This window comes from Cricetulus griseus, chromosome 3 (assembly GCF_003668045.3).
Source record: "Cricetulus griseus strain 17A/GY chromosome 3, alternate assembly CriGri-PICRH-1.0, whole genome shotgun sequence".
NCBI lineage: Eukaryota > Metazoa > Chordata > Mammalia > Rodentia > Cricetidae > Cricetulus > Cricetulus griseus.
Genome location: NC_048596.1, coordinates 130982764 through 131002915, shown reverse-complemented (window position 1 = coordinate 131002915; position 20152 = coordinate 130982764). Strand labels below are relative to the sequence as shown.

Here is a 20152-nt window from a genome sequence, read left to right as displayed (position 1 = left end):
TATGTTCAAATTCATCAAACTTAAGGAAGAATCAAAGTAGCATTCTAGAATCTGCCTTTCATTTTCCCCTTCTGTCTCCCCTGTTTTCTGGATGGGGTTAAAGGGTTGGCTTGTACGGCACTATTGGGAAGTGATGGGAGATTTAAGGGGCGCAGCCTTGTGCTGGCTAGTTTTATGTCAACTTGACACAAGATAGAGTCAGTTTGGAAGAGAGAGTCTCACTTGAGAAAAAGTCCCCACCAGTTTGGCCTCTGAACAAGCCTGTTGTGCATTTTCTAGATGATGATCAATGTGGGAGGGTAATGTGAGTCCACTTTAGGTGGTTTCATCACGTGGTCCTGGGTTATAAAGGAGAGCAGGCTGAGCAAGCCCATAAGCAGTGCTCCTCCATGGCCTCTGTGTCAGTTCCTGCCACCAGGTTCCCGCCCTGACTTTAGTAAGACACTGGAGGACAAGCTGTAAGCAAACCCTTTTATCCCCGTGTTGCTTTTGGTCATGGTGTTTTATCACAGCAATAGAAACCCTAACTAAGACAGGCCACACAGATGAAAGTGAGGACATTGGGGACATGCCCTTGAAGGAGCCATTGGGACTCTAACCTTTCTCACTTTTCTTGACCTCCTAGGTGGCATGATATGAGCAACATTTCCTGTCACATGAGCTCATCATAATGTCCCACATGACCTCAGACCCAAAGGACAAAGCCAACTGACCACGGGCTGAAATCTCTGAAACCGTGAGCCCAAACAAACCTTTCTTTCTCGTAAGCCCCGGCCCCAGGCATTTTGTCACAGTGACAGAAAACTGACTAACACATCCCCTAATGCTTTAAAGTCCATGGACACATTCTCACTCTTCTTCATGCCAGATGCCTGAAGGGGACAGAGAATGACTTTAAGTGAAGCAGTATGCATTCAGGACAGAAACCCTCACTCTTGGTGACCCTTTCATGGCCGACCATATGCGGAGGTGCAGGTGTTTTCACGAAAAGATTCAAGCACTCTCCAACTCATCTCAGGCCTGCCTTGTCCTGTGGCCAAGGGTAAACTAAAGGTACAGAAACTTCACACATCTTTTCCATTTCCACCGAGGTTGGGGTGTGCCTGGTTTACTAACAGTTCTTTCTTAATGAAGGCAGCCACCTCCCTACCTCAGGCAGCAGTTTGGGGGTAGTTACTAATTTCTTCAAGAGAATTCTTTTTAAGTTTCTTTGAGGAATGTGATATGACAGAGGGGATCCCTGGCTCCACCTTAACTGGTGTTCAGTGTCTACATGTGGCTACGGGAGGCTTAGAGATGCAGCAGGGACTGGAGGTGCCAGCTGCTGTCTCTTGGGCCAATGGTGCTGGCTCATCTAAGGCTCTGTGTCTTCCCAGTAGAGGCAGTGTTCCTCTTCTTATAGGACTTGACATTTGCTTGTGTCTGTCTCCAGAGTGTGAGCTCGTGGGCTCCCCCAACATGCTCTGCCCCATGTTTGGAGTCAGCAAGGCACCTGCTCTGAGGCTGGGTATACCCTGGCTCAATGAAGCCACCCACAACTCTGCTTTTGCAACCAAGTTAGGCACATGAGAAAGGAAGAAACCCCTGGTCCAAGGTTTTCCAGAGGCCTGTCCTCCTGCACTAGGGCTCTGCTGGCCTCCCAGGAGCCCCTGTGGAATGTTCTCAGAGTGGCCATACCTTTGGCATTCTCGGACAGCACAGTGTTGAGACTGCTCAGTGGGGCAAGCTCCAGGGCAAAGCAGAGTGGGTGGATGCTGATGCCGATGAGGGATACGATGCAGGGGTGCTGCAAGGCATGCAACATGCTGGCCTCCTGCCGGAAATCTGAGAAGTTCTTCATGGCATCCATGGCTCTCAGGTGCCTCAGCATGGTGTCTGCAGGACAAAGCATGGCCATCACCTATCTAGGGAGAATAGCAGCTGCAGGCATGGGCCTCCCTGCAGGTGTCTAGGTCAGGTAGGTTGTCTCATAAGGGCCACATGGCACAGGGGGCCTGCCGTACTTATAGGAACTTGGGTTAAATTTTAATACTGATTGCCAGGATTTGGCTCTAAAGGGTGAGGTTGAGACTAAGTCAGGACAAAAAGTCAAGGACAAGTGATCAGATGACACAGGGAGCATCGTCCTTCACTCTGGGGCTGGCCACCTCCCCTCAGACTAAAACCAAAAACTTCAACACAACTGACAGAACCACCCAGAGTGACTCCAGAAACATTTTTCCTGTCCCTAAAGAGCACTTCTAAAAGGAGTGCTCAGATGCTCAGATCAACAAAAGAACTACACTTGCCTGAAGACAGAACGTATGAGGCCTTTGAGTTTACCTACCTCAGTATCCTCTCTCAACACTAACCCTCGACAAGTACCCAGTGACACCAACACTATACAAGCACCCAGTGACACCCAGTGACACCAAACCTCAACAAGCACCCAGTGACACCAACCCTCAACAAGCACCCAGTGACATCAACCCTCAGCAAGCACGCAGTGACACCAATCCTAGACAAGTACCCAGGTACAGTACCCAGTGAAAGCATCAACAATTTCCTTGATAAGAGGAGAGTCTTGAAGATAGGAGACATAGGTGAACTGGATCATATTTTTGTACTTAACTGTTAAACTTTCCTTAATTTTTTAACCTGGTTGTAAATTTCAGATTACAAAGTCTCTCCCTCCCTCCCTCCCTCCTCCCTCCCTCCCTCTCTCTCTCTCTCTCTCTCTCTCTCTCTCTCTCTCACACACACACACACACACACACACACACACACACAGCAGGCACTTGAGTGGCCACACCTATGTCTCAGGGTCCTGCCTGTCTATCCGTCTGTGGTGTGTGTGTGTGTGTGTGTGTGTGTGTGTGTGTGTGTGTCCTATGGTCATCTGTCTGTCCATATGTTGTGCCCCCCCCCTTTACTTCTATAGTGTGGACCATCCCCAGTAACTTTGCTTCACTGTGACTCATCCTAAAATTCTCTTCTCTGCTGTATTCAAGGACCTAAAGGGGGGTGGTCCTCAGGCTATTGTTGGGCTGTGCCTTCCTGCTGTAAATGATAACACCAAGCCTCTTCCTTTCTCAAGAGCTAATGTGGCTCGCCATTTGTGACAGTTACTGGGCACTCACTGAGTTGTATCTGGCTCAAGGGAGGATTGTCACAGGGGTCTACCCTTCTGGCTCAGAGAGTGACCTTATAGCTCTCAGCCACTCAGCTGTCATTCACTTGGAGATTCCAGTGACTTTATTCACTTTGCATTCCCTTATCTTGTTCAAAGCCTGGCTTTGAACTAATTACTATCTGTAATGTAATTAGTCCCATTCCCTTCCATCCTCAGGGTCACTGCAGGTTACTTTATTCCTTACCAAGTAGCCAGGACCACTGAAGGTGGGAGCCACCATCATTGTCATCAGATGGTGAGACATTTGTCCATGGCTACTGGTCTGTGACATTCACATTAGAGGAGAAAGTTCTATAGAGGGGATGAGTGAAATTCAGCCATGCTGTTACCTCCTCCACAGCCCTTGACATTCACACACCTCTAATGTGATGGCCTGCAGGAGACCCTGGAGGCTTGGGACAGTACTCTTGGTTGTGGCCAGTAAAGAGAGGATCATCGGTCTCTGAGGCCACTAGGCAGGGTACAGCCGAGTCCTGACTGCCTTGTGTCTTGTTTGCATTCCTTCTCCACAGATTTTAAAGTTGGGGACTGTTGGGGTGAAAAGTCAAGCACCACAAAAGCCTTAATGGTCCACTCCCTGGTTGTGCAAGACCTTGAGTGTGCTGGCCATTTGGCTGTTAAGGGTAAGGGGCCATTCTTGCACTGGCTCTTTTACCCATCGAGAATTTATTTTTTATTATAGGGTGGATAAGATCTTAATCTCCACTCCAGTTAGGGAGTGTGCTGTCTTCTCTCTAACCAGCAATGTCATCTCTGCTATGTGCTGGCTTCCCAAGCCCACAGGCGATTTCTGTTTCCTAGGCAGGCCTACATGAAGTCCTGGAAGAAACCTGCCATAACCTCTGTAGACTTAACCTTGACATTTGTGAGGTTGGCCCCATTCCTTTGTCAGCTCTTGGCCCTGGCATGTGCATCTGATAGTTTGTTAGTCAAACTGCCCGGTTGGGATGCAGATTCCATGATTAATCATAACTCCAAACGTTTCTTATTACTACTACGGAGGCTGTTTTCTAATGGTCACTGCTACATATGGGAATACCATGGAATTCTAATATTCTGCTCCTGTCTAGGTCTTTCAGGGTACTTTTATTAGTCTGAGGTATGACAACGAAGTCTGTTTAGATCAGTGCAGAAACCAACATTCCCTTCAAAGAGTTGCAAATTGATTTCTTCCTTTATGGTTTCTTTGTAATTTTCTATGATTCAATTTTTTCTACCAAAGAACATATATTGGCTCTGTGGTCACAAGGTGACCAATTCTGGACAATGGGCAATTCAGCTGGCTGGAGTGAGGTGGCCTGGGCTGAGCACTATATGGCACTATGGTTAGAATGTGTCTCTCCCCACCCTCCTCCCCTGTGCCTCCCCCATTTCCAACGTTCATGTGTAGAAAACTCAAGTAGCCATTTCAAGACTGTTAGGTATCAAAGGAGTGGGCTTGCTAGAAAAGGAAATCCATCCCCTTCTTGATCTCTGGTCCCCACTCTCTCAGTCTTTGCATTCTGCGATGATATAGTATGAAGACCTGGCAGCATTAAAATTTTGGCTCTCTCAAACCCCAGAACCTTGAGCCAAATAACTTCATTTTGTTTAGCAGTTACCCAGCATGTGGTATTCCTTGGTAGCAACAGAAAATGATTGACAGGGTTACTGATGGCTCCTCCCACAGGAAAGCATTCTAGGACTGCATATGTTATGCAGAGCTGAGTATGCTGCCTCTTGGTGGCTTTCTTTGGGGGGGGTGTAGGACGTGGGGGTGGTGGGGAGGAATATCCCAAATATCTATTTGCAGGATTTGCCCCATCTCTTGTCTTTCATTGTTGAGGATTGAGGAATATTATTTTAAGATGTGTTTCATTTGTTTATGCTGTGGAATACTTGTTGAATGATGCAAAGATGTGCTGCATTTTTTTATGTTGCATTTGTTTAATTCTGTGAAGCTGTGTTACTTTGCCTGTCTAAAGCACCCGATTGGTCTAATAAAGAGCTGAACAGCCAATAGCTAAGCAGGAGATGGGAAATACGCAGGGTTGGCAGGTAGAGAGAATAAATAGAAGAACAAGAAGAAGAGGAGCAAAAAAAGGAGGAGAGGAAGATGCCAGGGACTAGCCACCCAGCCACCCAGCCAGCCATCGCATAAGAAGGGAAGAAAGACATATAGACTAAAGAAATATAAAAAGCCCAGAGGCAAAACGTAGTTAATGAGAAACGGGATAATTTATATTAGAAAAGCTGGCTAGAAACAAGGGCATTCATAAGTAAGAATAAGTCTCCGTGTATTTACTTGGGAGCTGGGTGGAAGGCCCCAAAGAGTTAAAAAAAAAAAAAACTGTACTTCATTGTTCAGCTTTCGGCTTGCACAGGAGATGGCTGGAGGAGCCCTGCAGGTGAGGACTGTGCCTGATGTCAGATGACTGCCCTTTCCATGTGTGCCAGGCCTTCAGTGGGCACAAAGCAGATAGAAATAGCAGGAGTGGTCTCTTCTGACACACACTTCAGTCTAGGCAGGTAGCAACATTCAGGCCTCGCTTAGCTTGGATCTCTAGCCTGTACGCCAGGCATACCAGCCCCTTTGTCCTCCTCATCTCCCGCCCCATGTGTATGCATGGCCTCTTTCCTCCCTAAGGTGGCCTGGAGTTTGGGCGCAAGAGAGTTCATGTACCTGAAGAAAAAAGTGCTGGCTATCACCTGGTTACCTGCTGGGGCATTCGGGGAATTCTTGAACTTCTTGATGTGGAATCTCTTCACAGCCACAGGCTGGCCCTGGTACCTGGCCCGGTATATGACGGTGCCACTGCCACCTTGGCCCAGGATGCTGCTCTCGCCCTCTGTGTGCTCCAGCTTGTTGTTCTCCAGGAAGAGCCTGCAGCACATATAGCTCAGGGGTTAGCCTCCAAACTTTGGGCAGGATGTGTCCCGGACTCAGCTGATAGTTTCCCATATGGGAGAGGAACAGTTCAAAGACACTTGTGGACTGCCCCTGGATCTACCACATGGCATGCAGTCAGCCTGGGTAGCCTATACAGACTTGCCAAGCCCCAGTCTCCTCCTCTGTATGGTAGACACATCACAGGGACTCCTTGAGAGATGCTGAAGACACCTGGCTAAGAGGAGTTCTCTGATTACAGTGGGCATAGAATGAGGTTCCCTCTTTATGCTTTACTCTGAAGTTTTTGTGCTTTGAGAGCTGTTATCCTATAATACATTGTACTACTTACTGCTAGCTTAGTTGTTTCACTACTTATTATTACATAACATCATCTTCAGTCATGTAGGGCTTGTGTCCCCACAGCTGGGGACTAGGGTTTCATGGGGAGTTTTAGTCATTCTGATGGTCTGTGTATTCCTAGCCTTGTGAAAATAAAGATTTCTGTTGGGCTTCTAGAAAGCACGGCTGGCGTTCCTTGACCCTCTCAGCCTTCTGTGGAGACCTCTGGGCCTGAGGGCTCTGGAGTAAGAAGCTGAGGTGCACCGGGCAGAGTTGGAGCCTCCCGAAAAGCTCAGCTGGAGGACGGGACAGAATGAGGTTCGTGGGTGCAGAGATGCAGACTTAGGCTCTAGTGGCTCTGGGGCCAGCATGCAGGGCTTGGCACTTAGAGGGGGCATCCTTCTTTACCCCCTCACCGACTCTGGGCCTGTGCTAGGACCCCTTAGCCTCTCACTTCCTAAGGCTCCACTCTTTCTTCAGAAACAGGGTCAGGAAAGACAGAACATGAAGCGAAGAAGAGAGGGAGGGCTGGGCGGGGAGGAGGAAGGCTGCCCTCTCCACTGAAGTCTATGTAGGTCCTCATTAGTGGTTGGTGCCAGGGGCCAAGGGTGCCTGTAAGTCCTTCTGGTCCTGTAGATGGGCCTGCTCTCTGTACCTTTTAGGTATGGGCTTTGTGGCTGCCTAGATTTAGCACAGATCAATCACGTCACCTGTACCCACTGCAGCCTGGGGCACATGGCTGAACATGGTCTGGGATGTTTTTCAAGTTTTCTGATAAAACCCTTGCTTGGGAAGTGCAGGTACATGGGAGCTACCTAAGCTACCAGGGAGTGCTGTGGGTCTTGCTAGGACTTAATGCAGGCTTGGAAAGTGCAGAGTTCTGTAGGAGCCACAGGGCAGAGCTCTGCTTGCCAAACTCCCCTGTCAGGGCTGGTATCCTGAACCTCTCTCTGGACAGATTTCTGCTCAGGCTGTTGGAATTTTCCATTTCCTAACAGGTAACTTCATCTCAGAAGCCTTCTGTGCCCAAGATTAGATCCGAAGCAGCAAGGGCCATCAGTCTGGCTTCTTGAAGCCACAAAGGGAATTCTGCAACTCACTAGTCAGTGTCTCTGTGCTGAGGGATAAATACAGCAAGGTTTGACAAATAAACGAGATGTCTAAAACTTTAGGGGTGCCTAACCTAGCACCTTCCAAAACATATGATCCATGCTTATACACAACTGCATGCCCATGAAGAATCCAGGAGTGAAGAAAAGCCATTCTGCAGCAGACCGGTGCTTGCTATGTATGTCTGCTGGAGACTGCTGGAGACACTGAAAACAGCTTGGGTGAGGAGTATCCTTTGTTGATTAATTATCCTCTTTTACTGTCGGGTATTGAGCACAGGGCTTCATGCCTACCACTAAGCCACCTCCCAGGCCCATCTTAAATTCAATAGATCCCTGGAAGTGGGATGTGGAGCAGCAATGCTGTGCAATCAGAGAGTGCCCCATGGGCATTGGGAACAGTGCAGAAAAAAAAATGAAAAAAAAAAACAGATAAGAGGAGGAAGAGGAGGAGGAGGAAGAAAGAAAGAGGAGGAGGGAGAAAGAAGTAGGAGGAGGGAGAGGAGGATAAGGATGAAGAAAATAATAATAATAATAATAATAATAATAATAATAATAATAATAAGAAGAAGAAGAAGAAGAAAAAGAATTTTTTAAAGAAACCACATATAGCATGCCACTGCCAGTGATAGTCGACCACAACTTCAAAAAGATAGGAAACAACTGAAATTCAAAATGACTAAGGGACTGTCCCCAGGAGTCCCCACCACAGGAGTGGGTTCCCATCCACTAACACTAAGTCTGTTTTATGGAGGACTTACATTTTGAGGTCATTTCCTTTTGGAAGGGGCCAGAAAGGTCCCTTTCCACAGTATTCCCCTCCCCAGTTATTATCTTGGGAGGATGGAGGTAGAATGAGCTGGGAGAACTGAGCTGGAGTGTGCCTGTAGCCAGGCATCAGCATTTGCCCCCCAAAAGAAAGAGGCTGCAGGTGTGGGAATGTGCCCTTTACACAAAGGACAGTGAACAGCTGTGCCAACCTTCTGTCCTCCGGTGGTCAACAACTTAGCAGAAAGGTGCGTTGGCTCACAGAGCAGCAGAAAAAACAGTTGCCCCTGTGGCTCTGTGTGCCCAGTGCAGCAGGGCCTGCTGAGGACTTGAATGGAAAGCCATTGGTCTGATTTCATTCCAGAAGCTTAGGATGGGGATCTAAGTCAGCTGAGACTGGCAGGAAGGAATGGCTGGAACAGTTACTGCCACCCCTGCCATGGTTAGGGCACCATGAGTTGGTCAGAGAGGCACACAGCCTGCACATTTATCCTGGGAGGGACTGTGGAGCATACCTGGCTGGGAAGTCAGTCATGAACAGCTCTGGGACAAGCTCCTGCAGTGGCACTGGGAGGTCTGGGTGTCTGGGGCAGGAGATGAAGTCCCGTTCAATGGCTGTCAGCACACAGTCTTCCATATCAAAGTACTGCACACCCTCTGACTTCTCACTCGGATCTGCATGCTGGGCCCAGGATGTCTCGCAGATGGGGCAGGGTACGTACTGTTCCATAAGTGGTGTCCCATCACTTTCTGTGGCTGTCAGGGCTAAACGGTGACAGAGGAGGCGACAGTGCCTTTGAACTGGATGTGAGTGGGTCCCCTGGACCTGGTTGGCTTTTACATCAGAGGTCCTGCCTGCTCCTGTCTGGGCCCCAGGGAGCCAGAAATCCAGTACCACTCTGGGGTACCTTATTGCTTTGGTTTTGATTTTAAGGCAGGCTTTGACTATGTAACCAAGGCTGGCCCCAAACTCATGATTCTCTGGTCTCAGCTTCCCAAATATTGGGGTTACAGCATGTACCAATCATACTTGCCTTCTGGTGACCTTTTGGACAGTATAACTGTTGATCCCAAAGGATTTGCCAGGGAGGAGTTACCCCATGGTCTAGACTAAGAGTAAAAGTATCCTGCAGCCCTTGGAAGGCTGGTAGAGGTGGGCAACACAAGGGTGATAGGGACTTTACCTGCATGGCTGGGGCTTAGTCTGAGTCAGAGTGACACTCTGTTATCCCAACCACAGTTAGTACAAGTTAGAAACAGAAGGCCTGTTGGAGTGTTCTGGGGAAGTTAAATCAGGGGATAATGAGTGTAAAAGATCATAGGAAAGCAGGACATTTGACATAGGTTCACCTTTTAAGGGGATATATGCGTCCCTCTCGTTCGGAGGTGCTAAGAAACACCACAGAAGTACCCTGGGACAGGGCAGTGACCTGCTTTGTACAAGACAGTGTGGATTCCTAGATGTCCTGGGCATTTTCTGACATTCACAGATACCCACAGTGAGCGACTCTTGGCCTCTGGGTCATGGGGCTGGCTCGAGGACACTTTGTCTCAAACGCTTGGCTGAGTTTCTTCTGTCTTACATTATTGTCTGCTTGGTCTACCTGCCAAATCCCCTGCACCTACTGAGGCTGGGCACTGGCCAGTAGGGAGCTATGAAGTGGTCAGAGAGGCGATACAGGTCTTTGGGGCCCCCTTGGCTGGCTAAGAGCCTTCCAGTTATCTTGACTCACACACTGGTTAATTTTCTCTGAGAACCTCTACCCAAGCCACTTTCCATGTTGGTCACTCTTTGAAGCAGCATGCAAAGAAGCCAGACTCCATGTCTGGAATATGTATGTACCCAATGGCATCCTGCTATATCCTTAAGCATTGTCCTGTCCTGCTGGGATGGAAGGCTCTGGGGCAGGTGAGTAGACCAGCTTATCCAGGCTTTTGTGATAGACAAGGTATCCTGAATCCACCCTCTACTCTGGCCTTTGGTTTCCAGAGGCTGTGAGGGGGAGGAGTGCTCCCTCAGCAGGCTCCTCCCCACAGCTGCCTTCCCGGGGCTGCCCCCACAGCCTTCTCCTTGCTGTCTGCCCCAGTAGCAAAACAAACAGAGGACCCCAAGGGGTTCACTTCAAAAAGTATTTTCCTTGGATCAATTGTCAGTGGGGAAATGGATTCAAAGAGTCTAAGAGGGGGGCTGTATGGGTGACTTGATCACCACCAGGATGAGGAGGGACACACAGGGAAGGAAGAAAGGGCACTACGGTGCTGGCCTCCCTCGCTGTCCCTACACCAGGGACAGACCTCCACATTTGGATCCTCCTGATGTCAAGTACACATGCATCTTCAGCGTACACGAGACATATGTATGACTCACACTTAGTATGTCTTTGGGCCATGTGTGGGACCCAGAGACATTCTCCCTATAGACTGTAGGCAGCCAGGAGATCTAGTTCTGTTCCATTTCCTGTAGGTCACACTGTTCCCACAGCACTTCCCATCGCCTCAGCCCAGAGCAGGACTCCCATAGAGCGTAGGGCTCTCAGGCCAAGGGCTGAATCCTCGTGGCAACTTTGCTTTCTCAAAGAGGCAGCCTCGTTCTGATTTAAAATACAAATCTATAAGCATGGTCAAAGGCTTGGCTCCAGAATATTCTCTTACCAGGAAACCACTGATCAATCAGGGAGTTGACATGGTCTGTGATGAAAGCCATCGCCGAGAAGTCCCTCACTTCTGATTGGCAGATGATTTTAATCCCTCCACTTTTTTTCTTCTTCCAGTTCACATCTGAGGATTCCACACTGTGACCGGGAAATGAAAAAGAGCCTATTGCCAAACTATTGCAGAGCTGGGGGTGATTTCCCTGCTTCCAAGGATAGACTTAACCCTCAGGGACCCATGGTTCCTGTGCCTGCAGGATACTGAGGTGATCGACCTTTTCCTTGTCCCTGTTCTCCCAACTGGAGTGAACTCAAGCCCTGGTCTGTGACTGCCTTCAGCCTATCCGGAAGGAGGTGTGAAGGAAGGGTAGGAAGATGGGGCCATTGGGACAAACACAAGAAGGGTCTTTGTTTCTCAGGAGCAGAATTCTGACTCCAAACGGATCACTATGTCAGGGCTATCACTGGGCTGCTGCTTGGGCACCCTGCCGACCCAGCAGGCGGGCAAGCTCCCAGATGGACATTCCCACCTGAGGTAGCCTCCATCGAAAGTAACCAGCAGCCCTTCCTGCCAGTAGATGGTCTGATTTCTTTTGACTCTGAATGTGCTGCAACGATTTCTCTGGTTTCCTGTAAAACTGTAAATGGTGACTTTCCGGTTCCTGCTTTTTGTATTCTTCTTGTTTTCAAAAAGCTGAAAGACAGAGAGAAAAGAGCCTGCTTAAGAATTCTGGGCTCCTCGCTGGCCTTGTGCAGAGCTTGAGGAAGCCGGCCTGGCCCCATCTTGATAAATTGCTGCCGTTTTTTTCCCACCCGTGCCTCCCACGCCCGTTGCTCATCCCCCCTGCCAAGTCAAAGGTCACATGATCTGGAAGGGTCTCCAGGGTGTCCTGGGAACAGATTTTCCAAGCGATTACAAATAGGCTGTTCTTCTCTGAACACTTTCCTTCCCGACTTCACAAGTGAACGTTTAATTAGATAATGTGGACAGGATGGAAACATGTAACAGAGAAAATAAACAGCTGACAACTTAATACCCAGAAGGGAGAACTTTAAGATTTGGGTAGGTATAAGTCCAGGAGTTTTTCCTGCTACACATATGTGTAAAAAAACAGTGATTCAGATTGTGTTTCTCACTCTGCATGCTCTTCGGCCAGGGGATGGATATAGCTCAGTGACAGACACAGTGTTTGCCCACCATGCCCCAGGCTCTAGCGTGAATCACAAGCATTGAAAAACAAGGTACACTTTGAAAACATCAGGGTTACCACACCATTAAAAACTCATTTAAAATTCATTTTCCTAAGGCTATGATAGTGAGGTCTCTAACCATTCCTCCCTACTAGGTTGGCTCTTCCACTCCCTCTGAACCACAGCATTACGACTATGGAAAACCCACAAAGATTTCTCTGGTTCCCCCAGTTTAGACATTCAGCAGTGGGATGCCTGGTCTAGGGTCTGCCAGTCTTAAGGCTCCTGTTGCATAGTGAAGTTTAGAAAACAGGAGACTATCATCACAGCCACTGCCCACCAGGGCTGGGCATCTCGCTGGTTCTTTGTTGGCCTGACAGACCTACAAATAGAGCAGCTATTGCTGCAGGAATCTGCATGTCTTTGATGAATGCTCCGGCTGAACTCTTCTCCCCTCCATCCTCCATCTGAATTTTAACAGGATTTCATTCTGCATTGATTTCTCAGAGAGGCATGCTGTCGGCGCTCCCACCCAGCTGGGTCCCCCCTACCCCCTTGTGAGCTCAGCCTCCCACAACGTGGGGGGCACAGTGACCTCCCACTTAGAACACTGCAGGACACAGTTCAAATGGAGGACAGAGGGACAGATGGAACCCTAGGAGAGGCAGTGCCAGCACCAGTTCTGTAGCCAGCCCATTTTTTTGGCATCATAAAGGGACCACCCCACCCCCATCCACAACACAGGCTGCAACAGTTTTGATTGATTTTCAGCCTCTTGTGTTTATTTTTCTTCCCATAAAATGGGAAGATCAAAGAGCATCTTTACTGAGCCAAGAAGTTATAATTCAATAAGGGCGCTCTAACTAGAGGGTGGCAAAAGCAAACTCAAGCAGAGATCAACGTCAAAAAGATTCAAGAGTTCAACAGTTGGAGTGCATGCCAGGGGCTCACAAACTGTAGAGTGTGTCACGATCCCCTTGAGGTCCTGTCAATAACAAATAGCTGGACTCCATCTGAACTTTCTGGAACTGGGGCTTGGTAATGAGTATCTCTCACCGGATCTCAGGTGAGGTCAATTTCACTGGTCTGGGAATCCCACTTTGAGAACTACTACTCTAGGCAAATATTACTAATGTTACTGTCTTGCATGAAATTAGTGTTGACTGTTCAACGATGTTCATAGCAGCACTCTTTGTAATAGCCAGAAACTGGAAGAAGCCTAGATGCCCCTCAACCGAAGAATGGATAGAGAAAATGTGGTACATTTACATAATGGAGTACTACTCAGTGAAAAAAAAATAATGGAATCTTGAAATTTTCAGGAAAATGAATGGAACTAGAAGAAACCATTCTGAGCGAGGTAACCCAATCACAAAAAGACAAACATGATATTAATCACTCATATGGGGATTTTAGACATAGAGTAAAGGATTACCAGCCTACAATCCACACTACCAGAGAAGCTAGTAAACAAGGAGGACCCTAAGAGAGACATACATGGTCCCCTGGAGAAAGGGTCAAGGGAAAGGGTCAAGATCCCCTGAGCAAATTGAGAGCACGGAAAGAAGGGGAAGGGAGCTAGGAAAATGAGAAGGGGAGAAGAGGAGGACATGAGGGAACAGAAAGGTTGAGTCAGGCAAAGAATAGAAGATAACAAGAATGGAGATACCATAATAGAGGGAGACATTTTAGGTTTACAGAGAAATCAAGCACTAGGGAAATGTCTGGAGATCTACAAAGATGACACCAGCTAACAATCCAAGCAACAGAGGAGAGGCTACCTTAAATGCCCTCCCCTGATAATGAGATTGATGACTGACTTATATGCCACCCAATAGCCCTCATCCAGCAGCTAGTGGAAGTAGAAGCAGACACCCACAACTAATCACTGAACTGAATTGGAATCCAGATGCAGAGAAGGACGAGTGAAGAGCAAAGGGGTCTGGACCAGGCTGGTGAAACCCACAGAAACAGCTGACCTGAACATCAGGGAATTCTTGCTCCCCAGACTGATAACTGGGATACCAGCATGGGACTGATCCAGACCCCAGGAACATGAGTTTCAGTGAGGAAACCTCAGAAATCTACGGGACCTCCTGTGGTAGTTCAGTACTTATCCTTAGCGTTGGTGTGGACTTTGGGAGCCCATTCCACATAGAGGGATACTCCCTGAGCCAAGACACATGGGGGTGGGCCTAGGCCCTATCCCAAAGGATTTGATAGACTCTGATGACACCCTGTGGAAGGCCTCACCATCCAGGGGGAGCAGAAAGGATATGTGATAGGTAGGGTTTTAGTTGGGGGTGGTGGTGGTAGGGGAGGAGGGGAAGGAGAGGGAACTGGGATTGTCATGTAAAACAATCTTGTTTCTAATTCAAATAAAAAAATCTGCAAAAAAAAAAAAATTAGTGTTGACTGGGCCGCCTCTCCATAACTCTGGCTAGACCCACAGAACATAATCCAAGGGTTGGCTCTTCACTGTGACCAAAGCAAGTGACTGTGTTCTAGTAGTGGTTCCACCCTTGGCTGCAGAGTGGCATCACCAGGCAGCTTGACACCCCAGCTTGTAGATGATACAAGCTGGGCATGGGATGCACATCTAACTCCTATCCTCAGATTATCCAGTGAGATGGCTCAGTACAGATGCTTGCCACTGAGCCTGACGACCTGAGTTCAGTCCCTGGGTCCCATGTGATGGAGAGAGAGAGCCAATTCCTGTAGGCTGTCCTTACAATGATTCTCGGGTGCTTACAACCAAGATTTTAAATATGGGTGACTGAGAAGTGCTGTGTCGATTAGAGATTCCTTTCAGATAAGTCAAAATGTACAGTCAGGACAGCAAGACCGTGAAGTCAGGGGCCTGGGGCATGATTAAAAATGCTACTTTTTGGCCCAGATCATAGCTGCTGTACCAAAACTATGGTGGTTTGGTGGGGAACCCTGCTTCTGCTAGAACAAGCTCCACAGTGACTTGGAAATGGCTAACATTTGGGACCATAACTCCAGAAGGGGAGTAGGCTAAGTCACATGGGTACATATACCCAGCCTAGATCAAGGGATTCACGTCATGTTTTCCTCTCGACCCTGAATCAGTCATATCATTGCAGGAGAGCAACCTTCAGTTAGGTCCCGACAGCACAGAAGTTGTAGTCGTCCCCCAAGGTGTGCTTTTAGAAGCCCCATTCCCATCCCCCCGCCTTCCCTTCTCAGAAGCTACCTGCAGGTCCATCTCAGCCAAGCTGATCAGCATCCGTGCTATGAACCTTTGCCAGAAGCCAACAGGCACGAAGCTCATCTTAAACACTCGCTGGATGGTGTTAGCCATGGGGTGCCGCATGCTGTGGGTGTCCAGCCCAGGTTTGGATGGAAGGAGGTGTGGTAGGAGGTAGCTGAAACACATAAGGGGAGAGATGATTATCATAGCCTGAGAGCCACTGCAGGACCCTGGTCCCTGCAGACACTGGACTGTGGGAAGGCCTTTGCTCACAAGGCTCAGGCTGCCAGGGCCCTCCCTATAGAGTTCGAGAAACTAGAAAGATGCAGAGGGAAGATCTGAAGACATAAAAATGCCCGACGCAGCAAATCAGAGTTGCTTCTCAGAAAACTGGGTTGTGGTTGTGAAATCACTTAATGCTGACTTTGGTTGGTGGAGGAAAACCAAATACAGCTGCACGGTTCTGAGGACAATGCAGATACTGGGGTCAGGGTAACTGGTTTTTGGTCTTCGAAGCTATTTATTGTTCTTGGCTAATTAAAACAACACAACGGCCTTAAAAATTAGAACATGGTGGTTTTTCACAAAACAAATGATGTTTTATGAGAACATAAGTGAACAGAGTCATTGTTAAAACGTTACGTCACTATGTGACCTGGGTGTTCTTGTCTATTGTCGTTTAAAAGAGCTGACAGCCAGGAAGCACAAATGCATCTGGAAAATGACATCTACTATGTGCTATGAGGTATGAGCTGTGAGGCAGGCACAGGGCAGGCACAGGGGATAACCGTCTGTTGATGCAGAGATGGATTCTTTTTCTCTTAAAAAATTATCATCATGCATATGGATGTTTTGACTACATACACCTCCGTGTGCCTCGTGTGTGTAGTGCCCATGGAATCCAGAAGAGAGCATCAGAACCCTTGGGACTGTAATTATAGATGGTTGTGAGCCTCCATGTGAGTGCTGGAAATGGAACCCAGGTCCTCTGGAAGAGCAGCCAGTGCTTTTAACTGCTGAGCCATACAGGCCCTTGGAATCATTTCTTAATAAAGACTCTGCCTTCAGCAATCCCAGTCTTGTCGACAATGTCCCCACAAGTGCCATAGACCACATGACAAAAACTCCAGCACCAGCCATGAGAAACCTTCTGTCAAGTTCTTGATCAGGAATCTAAGAGATTCTCAAAACATAGGCTACTACCATTGCCCTTTGTTGCCTCTCAAAGGTTTAAGGTAAGTCCCTGGTGTTCCTGCATAGGGACAACACTTCAGACACAGGATCTAACCTGAAAGTCTTCTCCCCGAGGGCTAGCTTTCATGGCACCAGAAGGCACTGTGCAAGCTGCCAAGACAAGGGAGCAATCAACAGTCATATCCACTGTGGTCCTGTGAACCACAATCACCTGCATAGCAGGATACCCCTAAGTGTGCAATAGTGGCACTCATATCTTGGCAGTAACCAACAGCTGTCTAATTTAAGACCTGGTTAACAGGAAGGAAATCATGCCTGGTGCTGGAAATGCAGCCAACTAACTGGGGCTAGTAAGGTCATGGATCTTAGAAGCAAACTCACTTTACTAGACCAGAAAGATTTCTAACTGAATTCTAAAACTTACACTCACAGATAAGTCTAGCTCTGACCCCTCATTAAGAAGCTCCTTTTGCAGCCGACAGAGACTATTATAGAATACCATTACGTGGTCAAAATGTAGAGATCAACTGATTGTAGGTTGCCCAGATGAGAAGGACGCATTTACAACACAACTCCTTCACCTAAGCTCAGGGAACACTGAAGAAGAAGGGGAAGAAATATTCTAAGAGCCAGAGGACCATGGAGTCGGCTGTGAGATTATGTCTCCTAGAAATCACATGGAAGCTATACCCGAGATATCTTGACAATATGATTACCCAAATATGACCCGAACAGTGACAACACCAAAAGCCAACATAAAAATGGAAGTGGGAAATGTCATGGGGTCTCAACCTTAGATAAATAACTACAGACAACTAATGAGACTGCTGAGACAGCAAGAACCAGGCTTGCCTAGGGATGAGTCCTTTAATTGGCCACAGTACTAAGAGGTCAACCTTGAAATCATATACATGCAATGCTAAACAGATGCATCAGCTTCTATTATATATTGACATCATTTATGCACATATATGTAACAATAAAAAAAAAAGAAAAAGAAGCCATGAATTTGAGAGGAAGTGAGGGAGGATGAGAGGGATTGGAAGGAGGGACATGGGAGGGGTTAGAGGGAGGAAAAGGGAGGGGAAATGGTTGTATTTTAATTAAAATAAAAAATAAAGCTGTTTAAGTGCAATAAAAGTCTTTGAAACTTTCTAGATAAGACTCTTCAAACGTTTGCTACAATTGTCCTTCCAGATTTATGGTTCCATATCTATGTAGGCCACCAATCTTGGGCTTAACACACACACACACACACACACACACACACACACACACACACACACACACAATTTAAATTGCATCTTTACCTAATGTAACTTCTTTCTTCTATAGTAAGCACTCCCTTAGCAACTATTGAGGGAACATGTACATAGCAGAAGGCATTTTAAGACAGCTAGCTATTCAGAGAGGGGATGTGGGTTCTATGCTATTTTCATAAGGTATTTGAGCATCCTGTGTCTTGGTGTCAATCCCTCATGGGTTTAAGGAACAACTGTATAAGGGAAATTCAATGAAAACTTGCCCCTCCACCCCAATCTCAGCACTGATTTGGTGGCCCCGTGTATCTTGTTGTTCCTCTGTGCAGAGTCCCTCTCTTGAACAAGAGACTCTTAAAAGTGCCTACTTGCATGTCCCTCAGTCTGGGCCCCCAACACAGCCATGCCCTGTGAAAATGGCTTCTGGCTTTTCCCTTTCTCTGTAGGTATGTGTTGGAGAGAGGTGTTTGCACATAGAACAGATGCTCATCAAGAATTTTAAAGGCAGGGATAATGTAGCCAGCAAATTCAGAGTTCAAAATATGACTGGCCATGGAAGCCAGATCTTGAATGGAATAATCCCTGGGCAGACTGTTGCACCTGGCTGGAGAACAATAGGAGTTTACCCAAGGGGTAAACAAGATTGGACTGCAGAAGTAAATTATTCCTGTGTCTGATGAATACCAGTCAGCTGATGAACCCTGGGCAGGGCAGTGTTCCCTCTGAGGAGATGGGCTAGTGAATTCTACTCCACTGAGATGGCCTCAGATGTGGGGTTGGAGCCTTCCAGAGATGGGTAAGAAAGAGCTAAGATGAACACAAACAGAAATTCGGGGAGAGGATGGGTTTTGGAGGGTCATCAATCCAGAGAGTTTCTGAAGGATTTGGCAGGGGCAGGGTGTGGTTCATGGTCTGCAGGTGGAAGACCCAGATCCCAAAGGAGCATCTAAGGTTTGTGTCTGTATAGATCCAGGGACCATAGCTACATGGTTGATCCACGAAAGCCAATGATGTACGGAGCTGGAATTCACCTCGCGGGGCACAGAGGAAATATGTGCCTCTAGGATGGAAAATATTCTGCTCCTCACAGCTTTGTGCAGACCAGACACATGGGCCACAGGACTTACCATGACAAAACCGTAAGAACAGTGCTGTTCCTACCATCTTGGGAGCTCCTAGGTGTGAGAGATGGTGCTTTATGTAATACAATCTAATTTACTCCGGACAGCAAGGATAATAACAATAGGTAACAATATTATTGTTATTCTGAGAAAAACAGTAGCTGGGGCTCATTCTCTGGCAGTCTGGTTCTATGCTTCAACCCACTGTGCAGGAACTTCCTTGCACTTGGCAATAATCTGACTGATTTCTATTGTTCAGTCACATAGGCAGAGTGACACACACACACACACACACACACACACACACACACACACACACACACACACACACACTTGATACTCTTACTGAATGCTAATATGTCCTTACTCCTTTAATCCACTGATATAAAACCCAAATGTTAGATCATGGCAGTGTAAACTGACACCTTGAGCTTTTATTGGCCAGTAGCAAAGACATGGAATGAGGAGCCATGAGACAGACCTTGGGTTTCTTTCAGGGGTTTTTCTCTTTAGGACTCTGCACATGGCCCCATATAAATGGAGCGAGAAAGTCTTGAGCCCCATGCCCCATCCTCTGACCCCAACCCCGTACGGCCAACTGTAAAAGAGGGCTGTTTCTGTGGATGGCTGGTTTACACCAACAGAATATCTAGAATGGCTGCCCAGAGACCAAGCTGGCTCCCCAGAAGTCACTAATGGCACCACTGTAGGGCTCTGGAGTTGGGGTACAGAGTGTGATGTATTCTAGGGCATGTGTATCATAAAGGTCTAAAGATTTGGGTCTAAAGATGGCTACTGCCATCAAAGCCAGAAAGTAGATGAAACAACCCAGGACATTAATGGAGACTGGGTAGCCACCAGAGATCTGGTCCCGTGTGTTCATCTCAGCCCTGGCCCTCTCAGGGGTCTCACTCCAGGGTTTGGGGCATTGGCAGTTCTCATGTTCAGGGGGATGGGTGCTGAGGTGGAGTAATGCAGGTGGTGGTGGGAAGAAGATCGCTTCAACACACCATCAAAGATGTGTATTCTAACACTTACCAGAACCACTGAAGACCATACCAAGAATAGACAGGATGAATAAGAAGACTGAAAATGTGACTAACTCAGAAGAGGGCAGAACAAAATGAACAAAGGGACAAACTAAGTGGTATAAATAGAAAACAAATGGCAAGCTACTAGGCTATAAAACTATAAAACTAATCTCTTAATGTAAACGAGCTAAATATTCCTATTTAAGACAGAGAGCATCAGGTTAGACAATTCAT

The 20152-nt window shown here is 47.5% G+C and overlaps 1 protein-coding gene across 1 annotated transcript in view; it reads right to left on the bottom strand.

Annotated features, from left to right (window-relative positions):
• Lrrk1 (leucine rich repeat kinase 1) overlaps window positions 1-20152 on the bottom strand; it is a 150006-nt gene that overhangs the window by 12483 nt on the left and 117371 nt on the right. The window contains exons 21-26 of the mRNA XM_027408101.2: window positions 15317-15488; window positions 11439-11602; window positions 10910-11049; window positions 8773-9022; window positions 5869-6035; window positions 1678-1875 (exon numbers count right to left, since the gene is read on the bottom strand). Coding sequence (XP_027263902.1) covers window positions 1678-1875; window positions 5869-6035; window positions 8773-9022; window positions 10910-11049; window positions 11439-11602; window positions 15317-15488 — 1091 coding nt within the window. The remainder of the gene's footprint in view (window positions 1-1677; window positions 1876-5868; window positions 6036-8772; window positions 9023-10909; window positions 11050-11438; window positions 11603-15316; window positions 15489-20152) is intronic.